The 25,465-nt window shown below is 35.3% G+C and overlaps 1 protein-coding gene across 5 annotated transcripts in view; it reads right to left on the reverse strand.

The window, feature by feature from the left end:
- LOC145283530 (uncharacterized) overlaps nt 1-25,465 on the reverse strand; it is a 260,711-nt gene that overhangs the window by 105,720 nt on the left and 129,526 nt on the right. For all 5 annotated transcript variants that reach the window (XM_080132400.1, XM_080132397.1, XM_080132396.1 and 2 more), the window contains exon 2: nt 21,857-22,025. In XM_080132400.1, the coding sequence (XP_079988526.1) occupies nt 21,857-22,016 (160 nt within the window). In that variant the 5' untranslated portion in view covers nt 22,017-22,025. The remainder of the gene's footprint in view (nt 1-21,856; nt 22,026-25,465) is intronic.

Genomic DNA, 25,465 nt, shown 5'->3' on the forward strand with positions numbered 1-25,465 from the left:
GGGTACTGGAATGGCTAGTCGGACGTCAGTGGGCACTGGAATGACTAGCCGGACGTCAGTGGGCACTGGAATGACTAGCTGGATGTCAGTAGGCTCTGGAATGTATTGCTGAAGGAAGCTGCATGAGGTGCTGGAGTCTGCAGGAAGTATTAGAGTGAGCCGGAGTTTGTTGGTTGTAGAGAATAGTTTCAGAAGACAGGAAGTAGTAACTTGGATGCAGGTAATTTGTGGTAATAATTTGTGGTAGTTAATCTTGAAAAAGGATGTTTGATTTGCAAAAAGTTGTAAATATTCCTGAAAAGAGCTGTTTGAACTATTGCTGCTACTGTTGTTGAGACCCTTAATCTGCTGGGCTTGGTCGACTTGACTGGAAATGGTAAAGTCGCATTCCAGCAGGCTTCCTGCTCCCTAGGCGAGTTGGAACAATTTTGCCAAGGAACCAATCTCTTTATGAAAGAGTATTGAAGTTACAGGAATATTTCCAATAAACAAATTAAAAATGAATTCCATACCAAACTTCTCACAATCAAAAGTGTTTTAGATGTTCATTGACTGTGTTTCTATAAATTTTGGTTTGAAACCAAAAGTCTGAGGTTTTCGTTTATTTGTGAAAAGTCAAGTTTTATGTACGTGTTCCCTCGATTGTGATAGAGACAAAATGAAATCATTAAGCACGCACACGCAAAGCGACTTCATGTATTGTCGGTCACGTGTCTGTTTCTGCCGACAATCGTAACCATTGTTTGTTTTTTTTATGTGGAATTGGTGATCCGACACACACACCACGACAGGGTCCTCTCCCATTATCAATTACCAAAGAAACAATGTGGCAGACAGTCCTATCAAAGGTATCTGTAGAGGTATGTGAATGTATCTGCAAGGATGATGCACACTGCAACAAAATTATTGCTTCTCACGTCACATTATAGGATCGAATTAAAGCAATTGGAGTTTTTCTAAGAGCATTAATGTGAAATTGTATACTTTTGTTGATCAAAGGTTTCACAGACCATAGCATCGAGCCAATTTTATTAATTAGTCTGGATCCATTGGCATTAGGTCTTTTATTGCATTGAATTGTGTCACTACATTTCTTTTGACTGTGCAGTGAAGGAGAATTAATTTGAGCTGTTCTAGCGAGGGTAGTCCTAGAACTGCTGGCCCTTGCTCATCTACAATGTAAAACTGCTGTTGTATGAATCTGATTCATTGTATTTATATGGCATGTTGATGCTACCATAACATTTTATTGGAGTATCATTGTATGCTATCAGTTTCTTGTCTCCTGTTTTTTTTTTATGTTTGGAAAACCATCAGCATCTAATCGCTCTGGGAACATTCTATGAAATGTAGAGACTAGTCATGTGTTTCCTTGGGCTCCAGTGTCAATTTTCAACGGCAACCTCTGAACTCGAATTTTATATAGAAATTCTATGTGGACATAAACAAAAGCCTCATCCCTCTAAGTGATAGAGAATGTTTTGATGCTATTAAATGTTAGGTTTTTGAGTTGTTTGTTTACTCCTAAATGTTAGGTTTTTGAGTTGCTTGTTTAATCCTAATGCATCAGTTTTGATGTATTGCCTTTTCTCGGCCTGGTTCCTCTCATATTGTGGTTGATGTTCTGAATTTGATCTTTTTATGGTTTCTATTTCATGACCTTGATCTTTGTGTTAGTTTTTAGTTTGCTTGATAAACAAACTGTTGTCCAGTGGTTAGCTTTCCCATATGTGTTGCATTTGGATCCAAAAGCTGGATAGACTTCACAGTGAAATTCATGGTTTCTACCACAATTAAGGCAGTTACTAAAATTCTTTAAACATCTTGACGTTCTTGAAGCTTGAATAGTGGTGCTTCTATCCTCATTATTGTTCAGCATGAACCTAAATCGTTTGAAGTTCATGTCAGAAGCTTCATATGTTTTGCCAATACAAACAATTACTTCCAGTATTAAGATATTGTCTTTTCTTAACATTTCTTTGGAAATCTGGAATTGGAGTACTGGCAATAATAAAGTTCAATTATTCGCTGTTGTTGTTCAGAATCAGATATTTCTAAGTCGTAACTGCTGAGGAATATAAAAAGCAATATATATATGGGATGCATCTATCAGTGAACTCACCTCCTTTTCTATTCAACAACGCTTACTCGAAAAATCCTTATTGACCCTCCAAGGAACATACACAATGGCTAAAGCATGTGATAAAATACTTAGAATGCCACAAAAATAGTAATAATACAATTGCTGCCACCATAAGTCTGCCAATAGCCACCATGCAAAAAAATACTCAACTCATTAGTGCTTGTTTCTTTCTGTGGGAAACCACGATATTCGCAGCTACTATGCTCAGTGCGTAATACCAAGTAAAAAAAAAAAAAAAGACATTGGGTATGCAGGACTTCAATTACCACTGCTACACTTTATTAACCAAACCTGCCCTAAAATACCTTAACGAAATGTAAAATAAATGTTGTTAATGCCATGGTTGATTGCGATAGAGTATGAACTTTTGTTAGTAAAAATATTGGAAAAAAATTTTTTTTAACTCAGGTTCACCATAAACAAGGCATATTGCCACTTGGACATAAGGGGCAATTATTTGGGACAGTGCCTAGGAAAGATTAACAAGATATTGGTTTACATTACATTTAAACTTCTGCATATTAGTACAGTCAGGGAAGTAGGTAGCAGGAAGGGAATTCTGAAGTCTAGCTGTTCGAAGGAAGAAACTATTAGAGTAAAAGACCTTCTGACATTTAAGGACCTCAGCAGTGAGAGAGTGTGATTTTGTTGCTAAACGGGTTTGTCAGGGATACGTTAAGGAGACACAAGTAGAACAAGTTCATCAGAGCAAAACAGATGCAGAGATGCAACATTGCAGCAATGCGACAGAGGTTAGAGCTTAGTTGACAAAGTGATCGAAACAAAAAAACAATAGCTTTAGCAGATCCTAAGCAACATGCTAAAATCATTGGCAAGATAATAGCAGATATTTCACTGGAAAATAAGACACATTCTGATGTAATAGTGAAAATAATTAAAGATCTCTTTACTGATATTCTTTTAGGAAAAGATATCCTAAAAATACAAAATAAAGTGGCATTAAAATTTAATGGCCTAGAGGATGAACTTACGAGATTGGAACTGTTAACAAAAGTAACCCTTTTCTCATCTATGAATATCCCTCCTTTGCCTCTCTTCTCGTACCGCTCTCCTAAAATAATGCCTACTGCTATATTATCATCGACACTAAATTTATAAAAGAAGAAACAGCTAGAATGTTAAAAGAAGGCTTTACAGCCCTCTGAGTTTCCTTGGCAAGCTCAACTACTAGTAATGTCCAACAAAAACCATAAAAAAAGATAGGTTGTTGATTATAGGGATACAATAAATAGAGTTATTGAACTTGATGCCTATCATAGGCTTAACATTGCAAAAGTGGTGGATGGCATAGCCAAGTACAATATCTTCACTACTCTGGATCTCCAGTCTACTTATCACCAGATCCCAATCAATCATGATGACTGTAAATACACTGCTTTTGAGGTATGTGGAAGAGTATATGAAAATACCTGTCTTAACGGAATAAGTGATTTCCAAAGGAGCTCAACAACATCATTGATAAAGAAAAATTATCAGATACATTTGTGCTCGTGGATAAGATTACCATATGTGGAAAAACTCAAAAAGAACATGACTATAATCTCCAATGATTCTATGAGGTCATGAAAAGGTATAATATCACTCTAAATGAGGATAAAATACTATTTCAGCTAATTTGATAACCTTACTTGGATATATCATTCATAACAACAAGATCGCACCCAACTATATAGGCTTAAACCTTTGCTCAAAATGTCACTTCTTAAAAATCTTAAAAATCTCAGAAATGAATAGTCAGAATGTTTTCTTATTACAGCAAATCCAATCCAAATTTCTCTGACAAAATCCTGTATATTAAACAACAACATAATGAGAGAAGCCCTGGATGATGGCTGCTCAGCATTAATCATATTGAGAGAGAGCATTATTTATTGAAACGAAGACCCAAAATTATTTCTTTATATACTGAACTGACCTCTGTAAAACGAATGGAAGCCAAAACCATTACAGATTATATTATAAGAGCTGAAACGACTGCAAATTCTTTAAAAATGTCTGGTGAAGTTATTAGCAACAGTCTGTTAATTTCAATGGTCCTCAAGGGATTACCGAATGATTTCAAGCCATTTACCACCGTGATAACCCAGAAAGAAAACCCATGACTTTTAGTCAATTCAAGGTAGCACTCAGAAGTTACAAGGAAACAGAAAAAATGATTACAAAAAAAACCGAATCTACAAATATCATGAGATTTAAAAAATACACACATAAAAACAATAATAATAGCCGCAACTTTGCCAAAAACAATTTTTCTCCTAAGTAAAGTACAAAAATTATTTACTATAATTGTGGATAACCTAATCACAAGAGTTTCCAATAGATACAGGACTTTAAAGAGCGACTCCATTAAAAATGTGGAGAGCTCCGTTAGCGAACATACATTCTTATTTTCATGTACGTTTAACGCTTCAACAAACAATAATAATTTTCTTGTCGATTGTGGTGCCACAGCACATGTGATTAAACCACAGTCACAAAATCATTGTGTAGAACTAGCTGACAGCAATCGAATAAAAGATATTGCTTTCAAAAGAGGAGGTGCTAAAATCTCGCTAACGACCAACAAAGATGAACTATGTTTCTGTATTCTAGAAAACCCTCTTCTAATCCCGAAATTTAAACAAAATATATTTTCTGTACAAGCTGCCATTAAACAAGGTGCAAATATAAATTTTAGCCCCAATAAATCAAAACTGGTGTACCCGAATGGAATTGTATTTGACATTAAAGAAAATGGAAGACTATATTATTTAAATAGTGTAGCATTGAAAAACGCCTGCCATGATTTACAGACATAGCATAAAATTCTTGGACACTGCAATATTCCTGATATCAAAAAGTTGCCGACTGTAGTTGATGGAATGAAAATAAAAACATCAAAAAATTTTAACTGCAACGTTTGTACGCAAGGGAAAATAACAAACTATCAAAGCAAGATACCAGACAAGAAGACCAAAAAAATCCTATCAATGGTGCATTGTGACTTGAACGGTCCCGTGGAACCGATGGCCAGAGAACATTATAGATGTGTTGAATTTCGTAGATGACCACTCAGGTTTAATAATGGTTTACTTTTTAAAGAACAAATCTGATACCCTGCTAGCAACTAAAAAATATTTAGCCAACATGGCTCCCTATGGTGAAGTAAAGTGTATTCGCTCTGACAACAGTACAGAATTCACTAATAAAGACTTTGAACTTTTACTAATTAACCATCGTATCAAGCATGAAAAATCTGTCCTTAGATCGCCACACCAAAATGGGACTGTGGAAAGAGCATGGCGGACACTTTTTGAAATCACAAGATGTCTACTCATTAAATCAAAACTTTCCAAAAGCCTCTGGACATACACACTTATGTCGGCTGCCTATATACGAAATAGGTGCTTTAACAAAACACTATCTAAAAACCCCATGTGAAGCTTTCTGTGGTAGAAAACCAAATTTAAGCCGAATGCATGTATTTGGTTCAACTTGTTTCACATATATAGATAAAAAGAGTAAATTAAATATTAAAACTGATACAGGTATATTTGTTGGATACGATAAAAACAGTCCAGCCAATTTAGTATTTTTCCAGAGAAAAATTTTTTTTTTAAAAATCCGATGTGTAAAAGTCACAGATACGTTTAATTTTAAAGATGAAACCCTGTCATATGAAGAGAATGAAATTATATTTCCTCAAATTATTAAAACAAATCAAGACAACGAAGATGACGGGAACAAGAGTCTCCATCATGATGATGATGATGATGTTAAAGTTGAAAGATATCCCAAAAGAAATAGAAAACGGCACAATTTTTTGTGGTCGACAATATGAAAGATTATCAAATCGACTATTGCTGTTCCATCGAAAATACGCCAAAAAGCTTTAATGAAGCAATTAATTCAGAACATTGTGATGAATGGAAAATAGCCATGAAAAAAGAAATAGATGCTTTGACTGAAAATAATACCTATATGGTAGCACCTCTCCCAAAAGATAAACATGTTATTTCTTCAAGACGGGTCTTTACAAAAAAGACTACAGCATCAGGCGTTGAACAGTACAAAGCTAAATTTTTTGCTGAAGAGTACTCTCAGATTTACGGTATAGAATATTTTTCTATGTTTTCACCGACCACAGACCTAACGACAATCAGAATTTTATTGCAAATCGCATTACAATATGACCTAAACATCCATCAAATGGACATAAAAAATGCTTATTTGAATGCCCCAATAGACTGTAAAATTTATATTACCCCTCTAGAGGGATTTATAATGAAAAATAAAAATAGCGTGTAGCAAATTAACAAGTCATTGTACGGTCTAAAGCAGAGTGCTCAGTGTTGGAATACAGTATTTCATGATTATATGATTAAATAACAATTTAAAACATATGCGAAATTGCTACAGAAAGTTTAATATTTATGGAGCAATTCTGGTTTCCGATTGGTTGGTAGCAGAACGTGAATTAATTTGATTCGTCAGTTCCTAGTAGCATCGTTTATAAATAGAATCTCTCGACTGTGCGGGATCATACCACATTACAATAAAAAATATTGTAACAGAGTTTCCTCTGCAAAGTACAGTATTACATTCTTTTAAGTTTATCGATGGTCGTACATCAAAACAACATGATATAAATGTGGGTGTGCCACAGGTATCAATCCTTGGACTTTTATTATTCCTGATATTCATAAATGACCTTCTTGGTAAAATTTTCTTGGAGATGGGGATATTTGCTGATGACACCATGCTCTATGACAGACATGAGGGTAAAACAAATGAACACATATCTAGAGAAATTGCTAAATCTCTAAAAAAAAAAACCTCCAGATGGTAGTGGAATGGGGTCGTAACTGGTTGGTAACATTCAATGCTGCAAAGATTAAGCTTATTTCCTTTAATAATTAAAAGAAATCTTCTCAACCACTAATTGCCATGGCTAATGATATACTGCCTGAAAGTAATTCTCTCAAACTCCTAGGCTTAACATTCACAGACATGAATTGAAACAAATAAATTGAGGCAATTGCCAAGGCTGTTGCGAGGAAGGTGGGCTCTCTCTACCGTGCTAGAATGCTACTCACACCTGAGAGTATCCTGTATCTTTACAAGACTATGGCTCGCCAATGCATAGAATATTGTTACCACATCTAGGCTGGTGCATCTGCCACTAGTCTCTCGCTCCTAAACAAGATTCAAAAAAGTGTTGCCAACCTAATAGGTCCTGAAATATCCAACCTCTGTCCCATTGCTGAAATGTGGAATCCTTGTGTCTGTTTTACAAGTATTTCAATAACAAATGCTCTGACAAACTCCGAGCACTAGTACCCCCGTTGAGGACAATACCTCTGACAAACCTGACAGGAATGCAAGACTTGTCTTCTTTTATATTTTGAAATTTTTGTAGATATCAAAATATCACAAAAACAAAACAGCAAAAAGACATAAGTTCTATTGTTCATTTTTAGTGCTTTTGACCATCCGTCAAATTTACAATTTAATTTGCATACAAAATGATGACGTCACTGATTTTGCACAAAGAAATGGAGAACCCTATTGTTCATTTACACATTTTTATTCTGCTGCAGTTGCTTCCCCTTTTCAAAACTTTTTTTTAAATGTTTGTCAGTGGTTCTATATTATACAAACGAAAATAAAAATTGAATTTCAAGTTAAACAAGTGGTACGTGCGTAATTGTCATGTTGCAAGTAGTAACATATCCTAAAATTATGGAAAACGATCAGGTAGAAAAATAATTATTAATGAAAAAAGAAATTTGTAAAAGGATGTGAAATCACTATATTATGCTTACTAAAAAAAAAAAGAGATAAGTTGACAGGGGTAATGGATTAAGTTCTGTTGCTTACGTTGTGTGACGAACGTAATTAAAAATGTTGAATGAAATTTATTCCTCAACTAAACTTTATCGAAAGCAGTTTTTCATTTATAATTATTTTTCTATTTTATCGTTTTCCATAATTTTTTAATATGTTACTATTTGCTACATGGCAGTCATGCAGTTACCATTTGTTTTTCTTGAAATTCAGTTTTTTTTTTTTTGTTATTATAATACAGAAGCACCTTTATTCTACTGCAATTACTTCCCCTTTTCAAAACTTTTGTTTTGTTTGTTCTTTAATCATTCTCAGCAGTAGCAGCCACGATTTTTTTCCTTCTTTCGCTTTTCAAGAATAGCAATTCGATTTAGAAACTGCAATTATTTCCTACTTAAAAAAAGCCGCTATTTTAAACTTGTGCTTCAAGTACTTGTCATTATTTGTTTTATTTTTATTTCAGTGCTTATTACTGCAGCTGATTTACAAGAAGAGGTTTGTGCTATAAAAGAAAAATTATTAAATTATGTGGAAAACAAGATTAGCAGTGAATAATAATAATAATAATAATAATAATAATAATAATAATAATAATATCATCATCATCACCATCGGTTTAATGTCTGTTTCACATGCTAGCATGTGTTGGGTGGCTTTTAGAAATTGATGGTTCTTGGCCAAAATTCCCTTCATATTAAAAAAACAAAGCTAAAGAAAAATCTGCATAATGTACATACATACCCATGACGAAACAAAAATATCATATTCCAAAAATTATATAAATTGTAGTTTTATTTTTAAAGAAAATAAAATTTTATGAGTAACCAATGAATGGTTATCTCGTCTACTATTTTGAAAACAACCTTTAACAAAAAAAAACAAAGGGAGATAACTCAACAATAATTCAAACTTGCGAGATTTATGTTGCAGTGCTTACAAATTCCAATTAAGCTCTACTTATCTATAAAAGGCATTTTGTGTGTGTGTGTGTGTGTGTGTGTGTGTGTGTGTGTGTGTGTGTGTGTGTGTGTGTGAGGGAGTTCCCTATGGACTCAGAAATGGCTGGGTTGATTTTATTGAAAATTTTACACGAATGTGTTTGGCAGTGTACTTGGATAGGTTTTGTATCAGAATGCCCCCGATACGTATAAAAAAAAAATCGATAATAGAAAAAATTTGATCAAAAAAGGAACAGTCTGATTTTGACCAAAGTTAACACCCTTATACAACTTAACATCTCAAGTGCATTTTAGAAATTTCATTACCACACAAGTAGAAGGGCCTGGCGTATAAAATCAACAGTAGGTTCTCTGATAAGACAAGGGCACATTCGAAATGGATGTTTCAGTTTAGAGCACAATTGAACCATGTTAATTGACTATTGGATTTTAAACTTAAATTCAAGCCATTATATATAAAAAATAATTTCATAAAATCAACCGCAGATTCTCTACAGTGCAATGTTCACTACAATATATTGCGAACGAAGTCACTGCATGGGGTGAGAATGTGAAGCTTCCTCCTGGTGCACTGTGGTGGGTTCCCCAATTAGAGCTGACAATCAATTGATTTGATTGAAAAATGGGCTATTTCACCAATTTTGATGAAAATAAATGTATTGAAAGTGTGGAACATTTGTTGATCCTCATTAAATCCTGAGCAACGTAAGGTTTCCCTACTAGTGACTTAAAAATACTCTTCTTTATAAAAATAAAACTACATAAACAATTTACATAATTTTTGGAATATGATATTTTCGTTCTGTCATAAGTACGTACACTATACAGATTTTTCTTTATTTTAGTTTTTTTAATCTATAAATATAAAAGTGAAAATGTGTGTGTGCGTGTGTGTGTGTGTGTATGTATGTTCGCTTTTTGTCTATGTCCACAAAAGGCTTTCTTTTTTTTTTTTCTCACTCCTTCTTAAAACTTTTTATATGCTGTCTAAATGATAATATCTACGAGTTACAAACAGGGGTCGCGTGTGTATTTTATTTGCCTGACTTTCATGTGCTATTTTTTCCAGATTTTTAGATCGGCGCGTGTTTCTTTCGCTTTCCAGTATAAAAAAGCGAAACTGGATTTGAATCGGCAGTTCCACGGCCACGGGTGGTCTCCGGAAAGCGATGTAAACGTTTGATCAATGTCGGCTTTTCACCATCATATCAGACAATTGCCTTCATCTGGACACTCCCCTAATAAACGGGGGAGCTAGTTTTCCCCAAAGTTGGATGGAAACAAACAAACCGGATTTTGACCTCATTAAAATCTGTCCAGCAGAAAATATTAACTGCGACCTCATTAAGTCATTAAGTGCAGGCACCTGTCAATTCTCTTCCTACTTAAATAAATTCAAACATCTTTCAGTAACTCTTTCTTGCTGGTTGAGCGGTTAACATGTCATATTTTTTTCACATTTTATTTTCCAACATTGCCTCAGGGCTTAGGGTTCGATCCTACCTACCTACCAAAACTTTTTTTTAATCCCCCCTCCCTGCCCTGTGTTTCTTTTTGATTTAAAAGCACACACACACCTTGAAACACCCAGGCAACGCCTGCTAGTTTTAATATAAAGGAGAATTCTGGACAAAATCAAATTGACTTCCAAATTAATCTATCTCTGGCAAACTTTTATTTATTCCTTTTTTTCTGTTAAGTTCATCCTTATAATTTCCTCTCATATTTTTCTTGGTCTTTCTTAACCAACTGATCTTGTTACCACAACTGTTCTACATCTACTAAACCAAGAATTTTAGTTCATATTCAATTTAATGTTTGTTTTATATGCTGGTATGTGTTGGATGTATGGCATAATTACGTTAATACACTGGTTCCCATTAAATCACTAAAGTTAAGCGACATTGAGTCTGGTTGAGTACTAAAATGGATGACCATTTGTTAATACCAGGGGATGTATGTGCTTTGAAGTCTGGAGAGTATGGGCACCAACAGGTAATTCTTGCCCAAGACACACTGCATGAAATAATGCAGTGCCTCCCACCCCCCGCCCCATGATCCTAGAGGGTTAAGGGACTCATCCATCATCATCCATGTATTGGACTGCTTCTGGAAACTCTACAAAATAACCTATCTCTGGCCATGTCTTTATTTATCCTTCTTTCTCTAAAATTCATCCCATATTTTCAAAGGACTTCCCCTACCAGCTGACTCTGCTACCTCGACTATTCTACATCTATTAATCCAAACAATTTCACCCATTCTTTCAATGTAACTATATCAACAAAGTCTCCTGTTCTACACATATCTCACTATATGGTTCAGATTTCATCTTCCACTGAGGTCATCAGATCTATTATTAGGTCTTTTATTATAATGTAAACAATTTACAAGAAAAAAAAAATAGGGTTCCCACTCTTGAATCTGAGTGAAATATGGTTCCGGTTATATCTTAAAAAGCTATCCTCCCAAGCATTATCATTATGATGTCATGTGTCGCCACCAACAAGTCACCGACTCCAGCATTGTGTGCCATGGATTTCTTCTCCATCCGTGTTGTCGTTTTTTATGCATTGATGATCGTCGATAGGAGCATACAGGCTCGCAAGTATAAAAACAAAATAAAAAACAACACAAAAGAAAACACAAACTCCAACACTTTACGTATATTTTTGTTGGACTCTGGCTTTGTGTGTGACATCTCCAACCCTCTAAATGCTCAAGTCCACATGTACGTTGATCAATTCATCTCTTCATCTGCTCCAAGTCACAATCCGTCTTCAAGTCTTCTTCAATTAAACCCGTTGGAAGTTACCATGTCTCCTTCTCCAACATCAGGGGTCTATGTTCCAACCTTCCAGAGGTTGAAACCCAATTACAGGAGACTAAACCTGACCTTTTATTTTTAAGTGAAACTGACATTGGGCAGGCTAGTTCCCTAGATGAGTTCGTAATTAAAGGATACTCTAACTTAACTTCTAAATCTGACCCCCAAGATCCCCATGGGCATGGAATATGTGCCTATATTAAAGATGGTTTTCCATGTGGTAGGGATATCTCCAGAGAAGATCCTAACTTAACCTATATGTGCTTCCGGGCCTACTAGCTCACAGTACTACATTTATATTTACTCTCTATCGTCCCCACAACAGCGGAGTTACTATCGGAGAAAATTGACCAAGTCCTATCTGCTTATCCTTCAATGTTCACAACGTGGAATGGTTGACCCACTCAAACAAGACCGATGATGAGGGGAGGTTCTGTCATAATTTCTCCATTGCTTATGACTTCACTCAGATTGTTCATGAACCCACCCATGTGCCCGGCAATGACGGCCAGTATGCGAGTCTACTAGACCTTTTTCTCACAACTTGCCCTGAACTATGTTCAGTTTCCATTCTGTCTCCTCTTGGATCTTCCGACCACTGTTGTATCAATTAAAATAAAAATGAAATATAGACGTACCTCTTCATCATACAGCATATCGATACACTATGGCTGACTGGGATAGCTTCCGTACATTTATATTGGATCTACCTCTGTGTTCCATGTTTAAAAAGGATGTCTCCTCTATAGTATCAGACCTGACAGAATGGTTAATTGTAGGTATAGACCGTTTCATACCCTCGAAAAAGTTCCAGCATGGTTCTCTCCAGAATGTGCTGCTGCCATGGCGCACAGAAATCACTTTTTTCACTGCTTCCAACGTAATAGATGTATGGAAACTAAAACCGCTTTCAGGACTGCCAGCAACCATTGTAAGAAAGTAATAAAGAACGCAAGAGAGTTGTATGCTCAGTCCGTCAAGTCCAAAATAGCTGAGCAGCGGCTTGGTTCCCACCAGTTTTGGCAAATAGCAAACAGAATCCTGAACAAAAGCGTGCATTCTATCCCAACTATTATCAATGGACCTGAGGTAATCTCGTCAGCATCAGACAAAGCCAAACTCTTCGCCAAGAACTTCGTAGCTAATTCTACCCTTAGCGACCAAGGCCGCCAACCCCCAATATTTCCTCCTGTATCAGAAAACACGCTATGTGATATACATATATCTGTACATGATGTTGCCAAGCTAATCAAAAACCTTGATTCCGGTAAAGCAACCGGCCCTGGCCGTATTCCAATTATAGTACTCAAAAAAATTCAACCAGAACTAGCGTCCATACTTACAAAACTGTTTAAACGTTGTCTTAAGGAGAATTGCTTCCCATCACCCTGGAAAATCTCATCAGTATGCCCCGTATTTAAGAATTCAGGTGATCACTCATCCCCCTCTCAGTACAGGCCAATAAGTCTCCTGTGCGTCATGAGTAAGTTGCTGGAATCTGTGTTAAATACAGAAGTAATCAACCATCTCAACAAAAATAACCTTCTTAGTGACACACAATATGGTTTCTGTTCTGCTAGATTTACAGCAGATGTGCTTACAGTAATATCTCATAGGATTAGCGAATCTCGACGGAGGTAACCTTTCTAGGGCAATTGCTCTTGACATATCTAAGGCCTTTAATAGGGTATGGCATGAAGGTTTACTTCACAAGATCTCTAGCTATGGTATAGCTGGAAATGTCTTCTCAATTATTAAATCATTTCTTTCTGACAGGTTCATAAGAGTAGTAGTTGATGGACAAAAGTCAGAAACTCACAGTATTAATCCGGGTTCCTTCAGGGGTCCATTCTGGGCTTAACTCTTTTCCTGATCTACATTAATGATCTTCCAAATCACATCCTTACATCATTTGTAGACATTTATGCTGATGACACTACCATCTATGGTAGCATATCTAAGTCAGTAAACGACCAAGTTCTCTCCAATTCTCTCTCCTCTGATCTTGAGCATGTGGTACAATGGGGAAAGGAGTGGCTGGTTACTTTTAATGCATACAAAACCAAGCTCCTATCTTTACATCATCAACGTTCTGATCCCCATCTGGCATCAGTTGAAATGAATGGCTCTCGTCTTGAGGAGGCCTCAAGTTTTGACAAGCTTCTGGGCTTGACCTTTACTCCTGATCTTAAATGGAACACGTACATCAAATCTGTTGCCAAGGCCTCTGGGAAAATGGTGGGATCCTTCTATTGATCCAGTAGATATCTTACTGCTGATGCAATTCTCTATTTATATAAGAGCCAGGTACATCCAAGGATGGAATACTGTTGCCACATCTGGGCAGGAGCTGCTAGAAAGGACTTGTCCTGCCTTGATAGAGTTCAAAATAGACTTCGTAGTCTCGTAGGAGATATCCTTTTTTCTTCCCTGCAACCTCTATCTCATAGAAGAGATGTTGCGAGTTTGTCTCTGCTATATCGTTATTTTCATGGAAAGTGTTCGACTGAGCTTCAGTCTATGGTCCCCCCTCGCCAAACTTTCACAAGAAACACTTGTTTAGCTGAAAACACTATCAATAATTACCCCCACTCGTTATCTGTGCCTAAACCTAAACGTAGATTCCATGAACAAAGGTTCTTTCTTAAAACTGCACGCCTGTGGAATTGTCTTCCGCGTTCCTGCTTTCCGGTTGACTACAATATGGTTGTCTTCAAGTCTAACATAAACAAGTTCTTGATGAGCCGTTCCACTTGTTAACAAATTTACCGAATTTCCATTACTAACAATTACTATATTGTCCAATTTCTACTGTACACTCTTTAACCCTCATCCTCGAGTGGCCTCTTGGCCTTGATAAGTGGTGATACCTATGTAAAAAAAAAAAAAAGAAAAAAGTATGTTCTAATTTCAACTGAAATCAAAGTTCAACTCACCACTCAACTCTTACTGTCATAAACTGCCTTTTTTTGTCTATTGTCATTAAAAATTTCAGTTATAGACACTCCTCAAAGTCATAAAACTCATTGTCAATCTCCACAAACCAAATCTAAATATATGTTAGGTCCATTGTTACAGTTACTCTAATCAACTATCCTACATCAAGTTTCTTTTGTCTACCTTCCTGTCTATTTTCTAGTGATAAATTTTATTTCCTATCTTTTTTTTTTTTTTTATAACATTTTCACCCCAAACAAGGCACATCGCCACTTTGATGTAGGGGGCTACTACCAGGGACATAAGCTACAGGGGTACTATGTAGGGAGTTGGGCAGCAGGATGTTGGTTCACATTACACTTGAACGTTTGCATGTCAGTACAGTTGGGGAAGCAGGGTCCCGGAAGGGAGTTCCAAAGTCTAGCGGTTTTTGGGAAGAAACTGTTGGAGTAAAACGCTCTCTTACATCTAGGGATCTCTACTGTGGAAGGGTGGGATTTAGCTGCTTGTCGGGGCTGTCGGGGGTATTTATGTCGAGGTCGAGAGGGTACAAGTGCTTGCAGTTCCTCAGAGCATTCACCATTAAAGTACTTGTAGAACAGGCAGAGGGATGCTACATTTCATCGATGGGACAGAGGCTGAAGCTTAGATGACAGTTCAGGACCTATCAGGTTGGCAACTCTCTTTTGGACCTTGTCCAGGAGTGACAGACTAGTAGCAGATGCACCAGCCCAAAAATGACAACAATACTCCATACATGGGCAAATAATGGCCTTATAGAGGTATAGGATACTTTCGGGTGTTAGTAGCTTTCTAACACGGTAGAGAGAACCTACCTTCGCAGCAGTCCTGGCAATGCTCTCAATGTAATTGTTCTAACTCATGTTTCCTGTGAACGTTAGGCCGAGGAGTTTAAAAGATGTATTTTCAGATAAAGAGTCTTTGGCCATTGCATATCTTTTGTTATATATCGTGTTTTCTTTTTCTCTCCTACTTCCCAGCACTTGTGGGCACTTATAGACTCACATCATCTACAGGGGATAGAGATTTGTTTATTGCTGAAGCATTCCTATTATGCAAAGCCAATGGGCCTAATCACAACAAAATTTTACACCCATCCAGCGTACAATATGTTTTAGGAAACTGAATTTTCTTACTATAACCTGACATCATGTCCAACCTTGTCACAGTGAGAGACAGATATGTAAATAAACAGTTCAAGTTTAATAGTGTAAACCAAAAAATATAATATACTTCTCTTATAGTTTGAGATTATCCTAAGAGGCCATTCTCTCAAGCATTATCTCCTCTTATTTAGGGAGAGGAAACTGATATATTGCTGGGTACCTCTATCAAGGAATGCCAATAGGTCCCTAGTAACTTGCCTTCCCACTAGGGCAGAGTTAGACGCAAGGTCAGTTTTTTAATGTGGGGGCATCCAGCTTGCCCCCTCACCAAAAAATCGCATTTTTGATTGGGGCAAAAATTAAAATTGCCTCGATCTAGAAGGACAAAAAAGATGAAGTGTAATATCAAAACAGATACAACACTTTGCTACTAGCCAATCTTGAATGTCTTCTACTGGGGGGGGGGGACTGGAGTTTGCTATGATGAACTGATTTCTATTTTGCTACAGTGAAACATGGAAATACAAATTAAGATATATAAAAAAACACAAAAAAAAAACATTCAGAGATTGGAGAGGATGAAAAGGAAGATAATAAAACAGGAGAATTCCGTGCTCTTCAATAAAATTTGTTGTAACAAGAAGATGCTGCCTAAATATACACAATTTATATATATATATATATATATACAGAGTGACCAAAATAAAACGAGCCCCAACTATAATTAGACCCCATTTCTTAGTGTTTTCTCCAAATGAAATGAAACTTGGTCATTCAGAACATCACATTAAAACACTAGGGTCTTCGGCTTTTTTTTCTCCGTTCTACTGCATATGTTCTAGATTGCCTCCATTTAGCGTTTGTTTGTTTTTTGTATATATATAAAAATCGCTCCAGACTAGGTGTGAATCCACTTGATGTAAGGAGCTAACAAGAACAAAACATGATTATTGGCAAGACAGGAAAAACTTGTTGACCTTAGTCTTGGTTTTTGCTTACATTAAAAATCAACCCCGTACCTAACTTTGTCCTCAAAGGTAGGCAAGTAAATGGGAACTGTGGGGAACCATATGTGAAGAATAGGAGGTGTGAATTAATGGTGAAAAAAAATCAAAATTAACTATTTAAAAATAAATGAATCTGAAATCGTGAAATCTGAAATAAATCTATATAAATAAAATAGATCTATATGGGTTTGTATGTCTGTCTGTGTGTAAATATTTAACAGACAAACTTTTAAACTACTGGTCACATCTATATATCTATAAAAGTGAAATTATTTGTGTCTGTGTGTGTACATTTCCCTACCAAACTACTCTGTCAATTTTCAGTCTACAGACTCGAGATTTGACATAAGGGGTATTGAGATTTGAGAAAATCTTTTTAATCAGTTTTCGGCCAAAAATTTGCTGTCAAGGGGTCATAGTTCAACGATTTGACCTTTGAAAACTCTACCAAACTCCTCCATCAATTTTGGGTCTAAACACTTGAAATTTTTGAAGTAGGTTACTTGGACATGGATCAAACGTTTTAATTTGATTTGAGCCCAAAACAATAAATGTTAAGGGGTCAAAATTGGGGCCAAAGTTAAAAAAAATTACCTCTGCAATCTCTACCAAATTACTCAGCCAATTTTACATAAAGTGTATTCAGACATAGGGCAAGCTTTTTAATCAGTTTTTGGTCGAAAATTTGGCTGCCACGGGGTCAAAGTTCAAAAGATTTTACCTTTGTAGTTTCTAGCAAACTATTCAGCCAATTTTGGGTCTAAACATTTGAAATTTTGCATAAAGGGTATTCAGAGATGCAGCAAGCTTTTTAATCAGGTTTTGGGCGAAAATTTGGCTGCCAAAACTAAACTCTACTAAACTCCTTTGCCGATTTTGGGTCTAAACACTTTAAATTTTAGATGTAGGTTACCTGGACATGAGTCAAACTTTTTAATATATGTATACATATGCACATAAAGTTATGAACAGTACATAGGGCCCAAGCAAAGCCGGGTTGAACTGCTAGTAACACATAAAATAACAATTAATAGTAACTGTACACCAAGAATGTTTTATAATGAGTAAAATCTTTGTTTGGATGGATGAACAACATGTACAGAAGGCACCAAGTTGCAATGCAAAATGTAGCAATACCACACCTTTTTTTATTAAGATCGAATAAACTCAAATGAAGCATTATTGAAAACAGCATAAAAAACAAAGAAATAATATCTTTAGTTTTTTAAAATCGGCCCATCAGAACTGGAGTTATAACCATTCAAAGTATCAAAAAATGTATGGTTCAATGGACATTTTGCCTTAAGTCAGTCCTATTCAAATGCATATAAACTTGTGACTGAAAATGGTAGGAAATTTGTACAATTTACAGGCTTACCCATCTTTAAAAAACTGTACCTTCAGATCTTTTTAAGATATGATGAAAATTTGAACATATAATACCATGAAGGTTCACCATCTCATTTGGTAACTTACATACTAATTAGCATATTCCAGTTTCAGCTTTACAGCTTTAAGTAGAAACATGATAAAAACAGCTAAGAAAAATGGTAAGGCATTATCATCATAGGAAGTAATTATTCTGATGGACATTATCATTTGCCATTATAACATCATGAAAAATCCAAAATGGCAACCAGGAAATCCAAGATGGCGATTTAGAAATCCAAAATGGTCACCATGACATAATTCAAAGGGATTAACAAAATATAGCTTGTAGCATATCAAATTAAAGGAAATTTTGTACAGATCAGAATTGTTTTCAAGTACATTAAACTAATTAGCATAATTAAGTTTCATTTTAATGGCTTTATGTAGAAGCATCATAAAAAACAGTTTAAAAAATGGGAGATAAACTTTATCATCACGTGAAATATTATTCTGATGGACATTATCATTTGTCATCATTACACTGTGAAAAATCCAAGATGGCAACCAGGAAATCCAAGATGGCCACCATGACACAATTCAAAGAAATTATTAACAAAATATAGCTTGTAGCATATCAAATGGAAGGAAATTTTGTACAGATTACAATTATGTTTTCAAGTACATTAAACTAATTAGGATAATTAAATTTCATTTTAATGGCTTCAAGTTACCGTGACAATTATCGGGCGAGTTTCTATCACTATTTTCTATAGTTTTTTATTTTTAAGTCATTGTCAAGAAACATTGCAACTATTTTTTCTTGTTCTCATGCAATGCTCGACATTACTTATTTTTTGAACAGAATAACCATTTACAACACCAAAAATTTATCGAGGTAGGTAGAAGAGTAACTTGCCTTTGGTAACAATTATTTGTTATATATTTGTTTTTTGACCACTTTTTCATACCTCTGTGGATTGTAAAACAAACCCAATAAAAGTTATTCTTTAACTTAACTGGATAAGTGGTTTGTTTGTTCTAACTCATTTGAAAGCATGGTCATTGTCAGTTATTCTTTTTCAAATAATTTATTTTTTCTAAATATTCTTTTCCTTTCCATAATTAAAACTTATGTTTTCTAAATAATAACAAAAATAAAATGAATACTTTATGTCCGTAAGTTAGTTGAATGTTTTGTTTACAGATTTTTTTTTTATGCGCGTCTCGGCACACAAAAATTCTCATGTTTATGCGATTGTCAATACTTCTATCGATTCACGCATTAAAAGTTTTTATCCAATTCTTTTCAAATTTTAGGACAAAAGAAATGAATATATTCACTATTAAATAGCGTTTGAACAGTTTATATCTTTATTTATCTTTGTATTACAAAGCGGTAACTTTAAGATGTTGTATTTGTGACTCGAAAATTAAACAAAAAAAAACAATTTTCTTGTCGGTTATTCTTTTTCAAAAAAAAAATTCTTTTCCTGTCCATAATTAAAACTTATGTTTTCTAAATAACAACACAAATAAAATGAATACTTTATGTCTGTAAGTTCATTGAATATTTTGTTTACAGATTTTTTTATGCGCGTCTCGGCACACAAAAATTCTCATGTTTATATGCGTTTGTCACTATTTCTATCGATTCATGCATAAAAAGTTTTTATTCAATTCTTTTCAAATTTTAGGACAAAAGAAATTAATATATTCACTATTAAATAGCGTTTGAACACAGTTTCTATCTTTACTTATCTTTGTTTTACAAAGCATCAACTTTGAGATATTCTAACTTTTGACTGAAAAGATGTACATGTGTTCAAATTCCGTGGCAAAGACAATGCTTTTTCCTGATTAGCTAAAACAACTAGAAACGTTGTCGACAAGTACAACTTCCGCTTCAAGTATTTATGTGAACATACCTCAAACGCCTACTTGTAAAAAGTGATTTACCACCAGCGAGCATGCTATGCTGGCATGTTTCGTCATTAAAATAGTCGGATTTAACTAGTGATTTCTTCGAATATACAAATCACAACAAAAATATTAAACTACCATTTTTAAGTAAATTTTATTGTAAATGCAGTTATATAAGTTTTATTTTGATGGAGGTAGGAGAAATGTACTTAATACTGATTTAAAGACTATGAGTGTCAACTTAAGTAGCAGTGTGTGTCTTGTCCGGTGCTGAACGTTATGGTGTCTGATATTGCTACAAAATGTACATTTCAACTTGCCGACATATTTGTATTAATGTGTACATGTGAAAAACTAATCATAATTAAAAGCGGTTTAATTTTAAAACTTTTTTATCTGTCTGTTGGGTTAGCTCAAACGGTAGGAAACATGGCTGAAGCACTAAATATTTTGGATTCGATTCTAGCTGATGGTACCCAAATCATATCTTTTTTTAACCTTTGAAATCAGAACTATATATTAGGTACAATATAATATTCAATAGAGAATTGGCTCTGTAATAATAAATACAAAATCTGCATGAATTAAAATATATTTAAGCGTATTTATGACTAGCAAGTCATCCCCCAAGTAAAAATAAAAATGGCATAAAAGTAAACTTAACAGATCAAAACCAAACCTCTTACTACAAACTAGCTGTATAATTTTGAAGATGACTATTAGTGATGGGACGATTCCAATATTTTTCCTACCAGATTCCAATGCAATTACTGATCTTGATTCTTTTTAAATCATGAAATATTTTACTGTAGAGTTGTTGTTTTTTTTTCAGGGGGAGGGGCAGATTATCATAAATATCTGTGTAATAGGTACACATATTTGCAGTAATGTAAAAATACACTTGTGGGTAATAATAAGAATCTGTAGAATTTAGTTTTAATGATAGTGCAAATTATATGAAGATGTAGAATTTTATTAGTAGTACCAGAGATGGAAGCAAATGTAAAAAAATATGAAACAATTGTTTTTGGTATCAGAAAATCGGCCAAAAATTTTCTGATTCCGATACTCCCCCAAATTTTGATTTTTTGATTCCTGATTCCAATTAATCGTTTCAACATTAATGAGTATGCTTCCATTCAATTTTTAGTAGCTATATAATAATATGCTAAGGCATTTCTTTTTATGAAAATCGCCCCAGACAAGGCATGAATCCACTTGATGTAAGAAGCTAACAAGAACGAAAAATGATTATTGCAAAGACATGAGATGTCTTGAAAATTTTCAATACATGAAAACAAAAGAGAGAGGAATGGGCTAGGTGGAGCTGAAAAATATGTGAGAAAGAAGGATGTGGAAAAATGGCAAAGAAGGAAAGATAGGGAAACAGACTGAGAGAAGCTTTAATATAAAGATGTTACTTTTAACCTTTTTAACTTCTATTTTGTTATTTATGACGCCAAGCAATGTTGGGTAGACTTGTTAGTTTTATAATAAAAGTGAATTTCTGTGAGATGTGGACACACAAAGCTTTGTAGAGACCATCACTTGAAAACAAAAAAACAAAAGGACATAATCTCCACACTACATAACCAGCAGACACTCTGGATCTGACCACGAAGGAAACATATATAAATATATTTTTTTTGATTTATGAAAAACAGTATAATAAATGAAAAACAGTATAATAACAAATGAAAATCAGTATGATAACATACCATCTTCATCATCACTGAAGTATCTGCCGCTTTGATTCAATTCTGTAGGAGAAGGACTTAAGGCTGTGGTCAGGCCTCGGGTACGTCTTTCCTTCATTTTTGCCTCAAGTTCCAGTTGGAATTGATTTTTCACGGGTTTTTCAAGAATTTCCTCATTCATTATCAAAATCTGAAAGAAAAAAGGCAAATGTAAAATTTTTATTTATTTTTTTTATGAAAACAAGGCATGATGCCCCTTGACGTAAGGACCATAAAAAACAAACAAAAAGAAAACTATAGTACTTTTGCAATATAAGGACAGTGCTATTGTTAGAATCACCTGAGTGGTTTATGGAAAACGCTGGAAGGAGCCAAACAAAAGTTTCCTGACTTCTTTTTTTTTTTTTTTTTTTTTAATTTTATAAAGAAATATATGTTTATGAAATTATGAAAATAAAAGGTTTTATTTTATTTTAAAAATAGATTTTTTATTTGAATTTATATAATAAATATGTTAATGAAAGTATGAAATATTGAAAAAAATGCATTAAAAAAGAGTACATGCACAGGGGAGACATAGGCGTGAGAGAAAAAAAAAAGCAAAGTAACTGATTTGTCTTGTCACTACTTCCAGTAGCGCTATGTCGAAAGTTAGAAAGTACCTTAGCTTACTGTAACCAATTATATCAATTGGGTTTTAGTTGATACGCTGAAACTTAACTAATATGTGGATGTGTTTGAAAGGTTGTTTGTCATGATGGTATCACACACACACCTAGAGTACAACTGATCTATTCCTGATTGCAATTGTATTTTCTCTCTTTTTTTTTTTTAAACAAAAGAGTCACCACTTATCAAGGCTCGGAGGCCAATTGAAGATAAGGGTTAATAAGTGTACGGTAGTCAATGGGACAATTACGTAGAAATTTGGTAAATTGGATTACTTAAGGGGACGGCTCATCAAGAACTTGTTTATGTTAGACTTGAAGAAGACCATATTATAGTCAGCTGGAAATCAGGCAAATGGAGTGTGAAAAGACTTTTGAACAAGAGATAAGGCATTATTCTGGAAAGTACCTGTAAATAAATGTCTGTTGTTTCACTAAAAAAAAAGTGTAAATCAAATTCTTTTCTTGTCTTTGTTTCCTTGTGACTGCATACAATGTGTAAGTCCAGAGTGTGGACATGTACGGACTATGTTACTCTTAAACTACTGGTCACATAACACTGAAATTAACAGGAAATATTAATCATACACTAAGGATGGTTTATAAGGAGTAACATCTATGTTTGGCTGGATGAATGAGGTGCACAGAAATATGTTGGCCAGTTGAAATTCAAAATGTTCATTTCAACTTGCCAACATATTTCTATTACTTTTCGCATGTGTAAATTCATTCATAGCTTGAAGTGGTTTAATTTTGCATCTTCCTTATCTATCTTGTGATAGCTCAAATGGTAGGGAATGTGGCTGGAGCACTAAATGTTTTGGTTTCGATTCTAGCTGATGGCACCTAAATCATTTCTTTCTTTTTCAACTTTTGCAATCAATACTGTATATATATATATATATATATATATATATATATATATATATATATATATATATAAAACGCATCGAAGCACAAAAATTAGGAACTCGTGACTTCTGGAAAATCTACAACAGTGTAGTAAATAATGGGCAATCAACAATTCCCCCACTAACCAACAATCACGAGGTTCTTTGCTCAGCAACCGAGAAGGCTAACATGCTTGCCAGTTGGTTTGCCTCCAACTCTACACTGGACCCTCTAAACCACCCCCTACCTGACTTTCCTATGCGGACAGACGCCAAGCTAGACGATCTGGAAATCACCCCTGCTCAGGTGCATGCTATCATAAAAAACCTTGACACTTCCAAAGCATGTGGACCCGACCTCATCCTAGCTGTGCTATTAAAAAAGTGCTCAGCCGAAGTAGCTCCAGTTCTCTCCAAACTCTACAACAAATGCCTTAATGAATCTTGCTTTCCGAGCTGTTGGAAAACTGCTTCTGTGGTACCAGTATTCAAGAATTCTGGCGAAAGAACTGACCCATTAAATTATCGCCCTATTAGCCTCCTCCCACTTTTTGCCAAAATATTTGAGACCTTAATTAACCATGCTCTAGTCCAGCACCTTACAGATGCTAAACTTCTGACCGACCATCAATATGGATTTAGACAAGCCCGTTCCACGGCAGACATCCTCACTGTAATCTCTGAACGCATATACCATTCACTGGACAAAGCGGGAGAGGGCAGAGCGGTAGCTCTAGATATATCTAAGGCTTTTGACAGGGTATGGCATGAGGGTCTCCTCACGAAGATTAGATCTTACGGTATCACTGGTAGAATACTTAACATAATTAAATCCTTCTTAGATAAGAGAAAAATCCAGGTTGTCCTCGACGGTCGTACGTCTAAACAATATAATATAAATGCCGGAGTGCCCCAGGGATCTATCCTTGGTCCTCTGCTGTTCCTGATATTCATAAATGACCTCCCCGACAAAATTGCCTCTGAGATGGGTATATATGCTGATGACACCACACTCTATAGCAGGCACGACAGGAAAACAAATGAACATATATCTAAAGTAATGGCAGAAACACTAGAGGATGACCTCAAATCAGTAGTGGAATGGGGACAAAAATGGATGGTAACGTTCAATGCCACCAAGACAAAACTGGTTTCATTCAATAATTACAAGAAACCTTCTCTACCACCTATAGCAATGGCCAACAACTCTTTAGCTGAGAGTACGTCTTTCAAGCTCCTTGGCCTAACGTTCACAGGAAACATGAGTTGGAACAATTACATCGAGGGCATTGCCAGGGCCGCTGCGAGGAAGGTGGGCTCTCTCTACCGTGCTAGAAAACTTCTAACACCCGAAAGTATCCTGTACCTCTATAAGGCCACTATTCGCCCATGTATGGAGTATTGCTGTCATATTTGGGCCGGTGCATCGGCTACTAGTCTCTCGCTCCTTGACAGGGTTCAAAAGAGAGTCGCAAATCTGATAGGCCCTAAACTGGCATCTAAACTTCAGCCTCTGTCCCATCGTCGAAACGTTGCATCCCTCTGCCTGTTCTACAAGTATTATAATGGTGAATGCTCTGAAGAACTGCAAGCACTTGTGCCCCCACGACGTGAACACCCTCGACAGACCCGACAAGCTGCAAAATCCCACCCCCACACTGTAGAGATCCCTAGATGTAAAAGATCTTTCTACTCCAGTAGTTTCTTCCCCAGAACTGCTAGACTTTGGAATTCCATTCCAGGTCACTGCTTCCCCAACTGTACTGACATGCATAAGTTCAAGTGCAACGTGAACCAACATCTCGCTGCCCTAATCCCTACATAGTACCCCAGTAGATGTTTCCCCTGATAGTAGCCCCCTACACCAAAGTGGCAATGTGCCTTGTTTGGGGTGAAAATGTAATAAAAAAAATATATATATATATATATATATATATATATATATATATATATATATATATATTGCCTTTTAACATTTCCTGTCTGGGTCATTTTGACATTTGTTTTTCTATTTTATATTTAATTCTATCACCATTTAATTTTTTTTTCCCTCTTCTTCTTCCCTGATCTTT

The sequence above is a fragment of the Euprymna scolopes genome, chromosome 8, assembly GCF_053919585.1.
Source record: "Euprymna scolopes isolate OS-2025 chromosome 8, ASM5391958v1, whole genome shotgun sequence".
NCBI classification, from domain to species: domain Eukaryota; kingdom Metazoa; phylum Mollusca; class Cephalopoda; order Sepiida; family Sepiolidae; genus Euprymna; species Euprymna scolopes.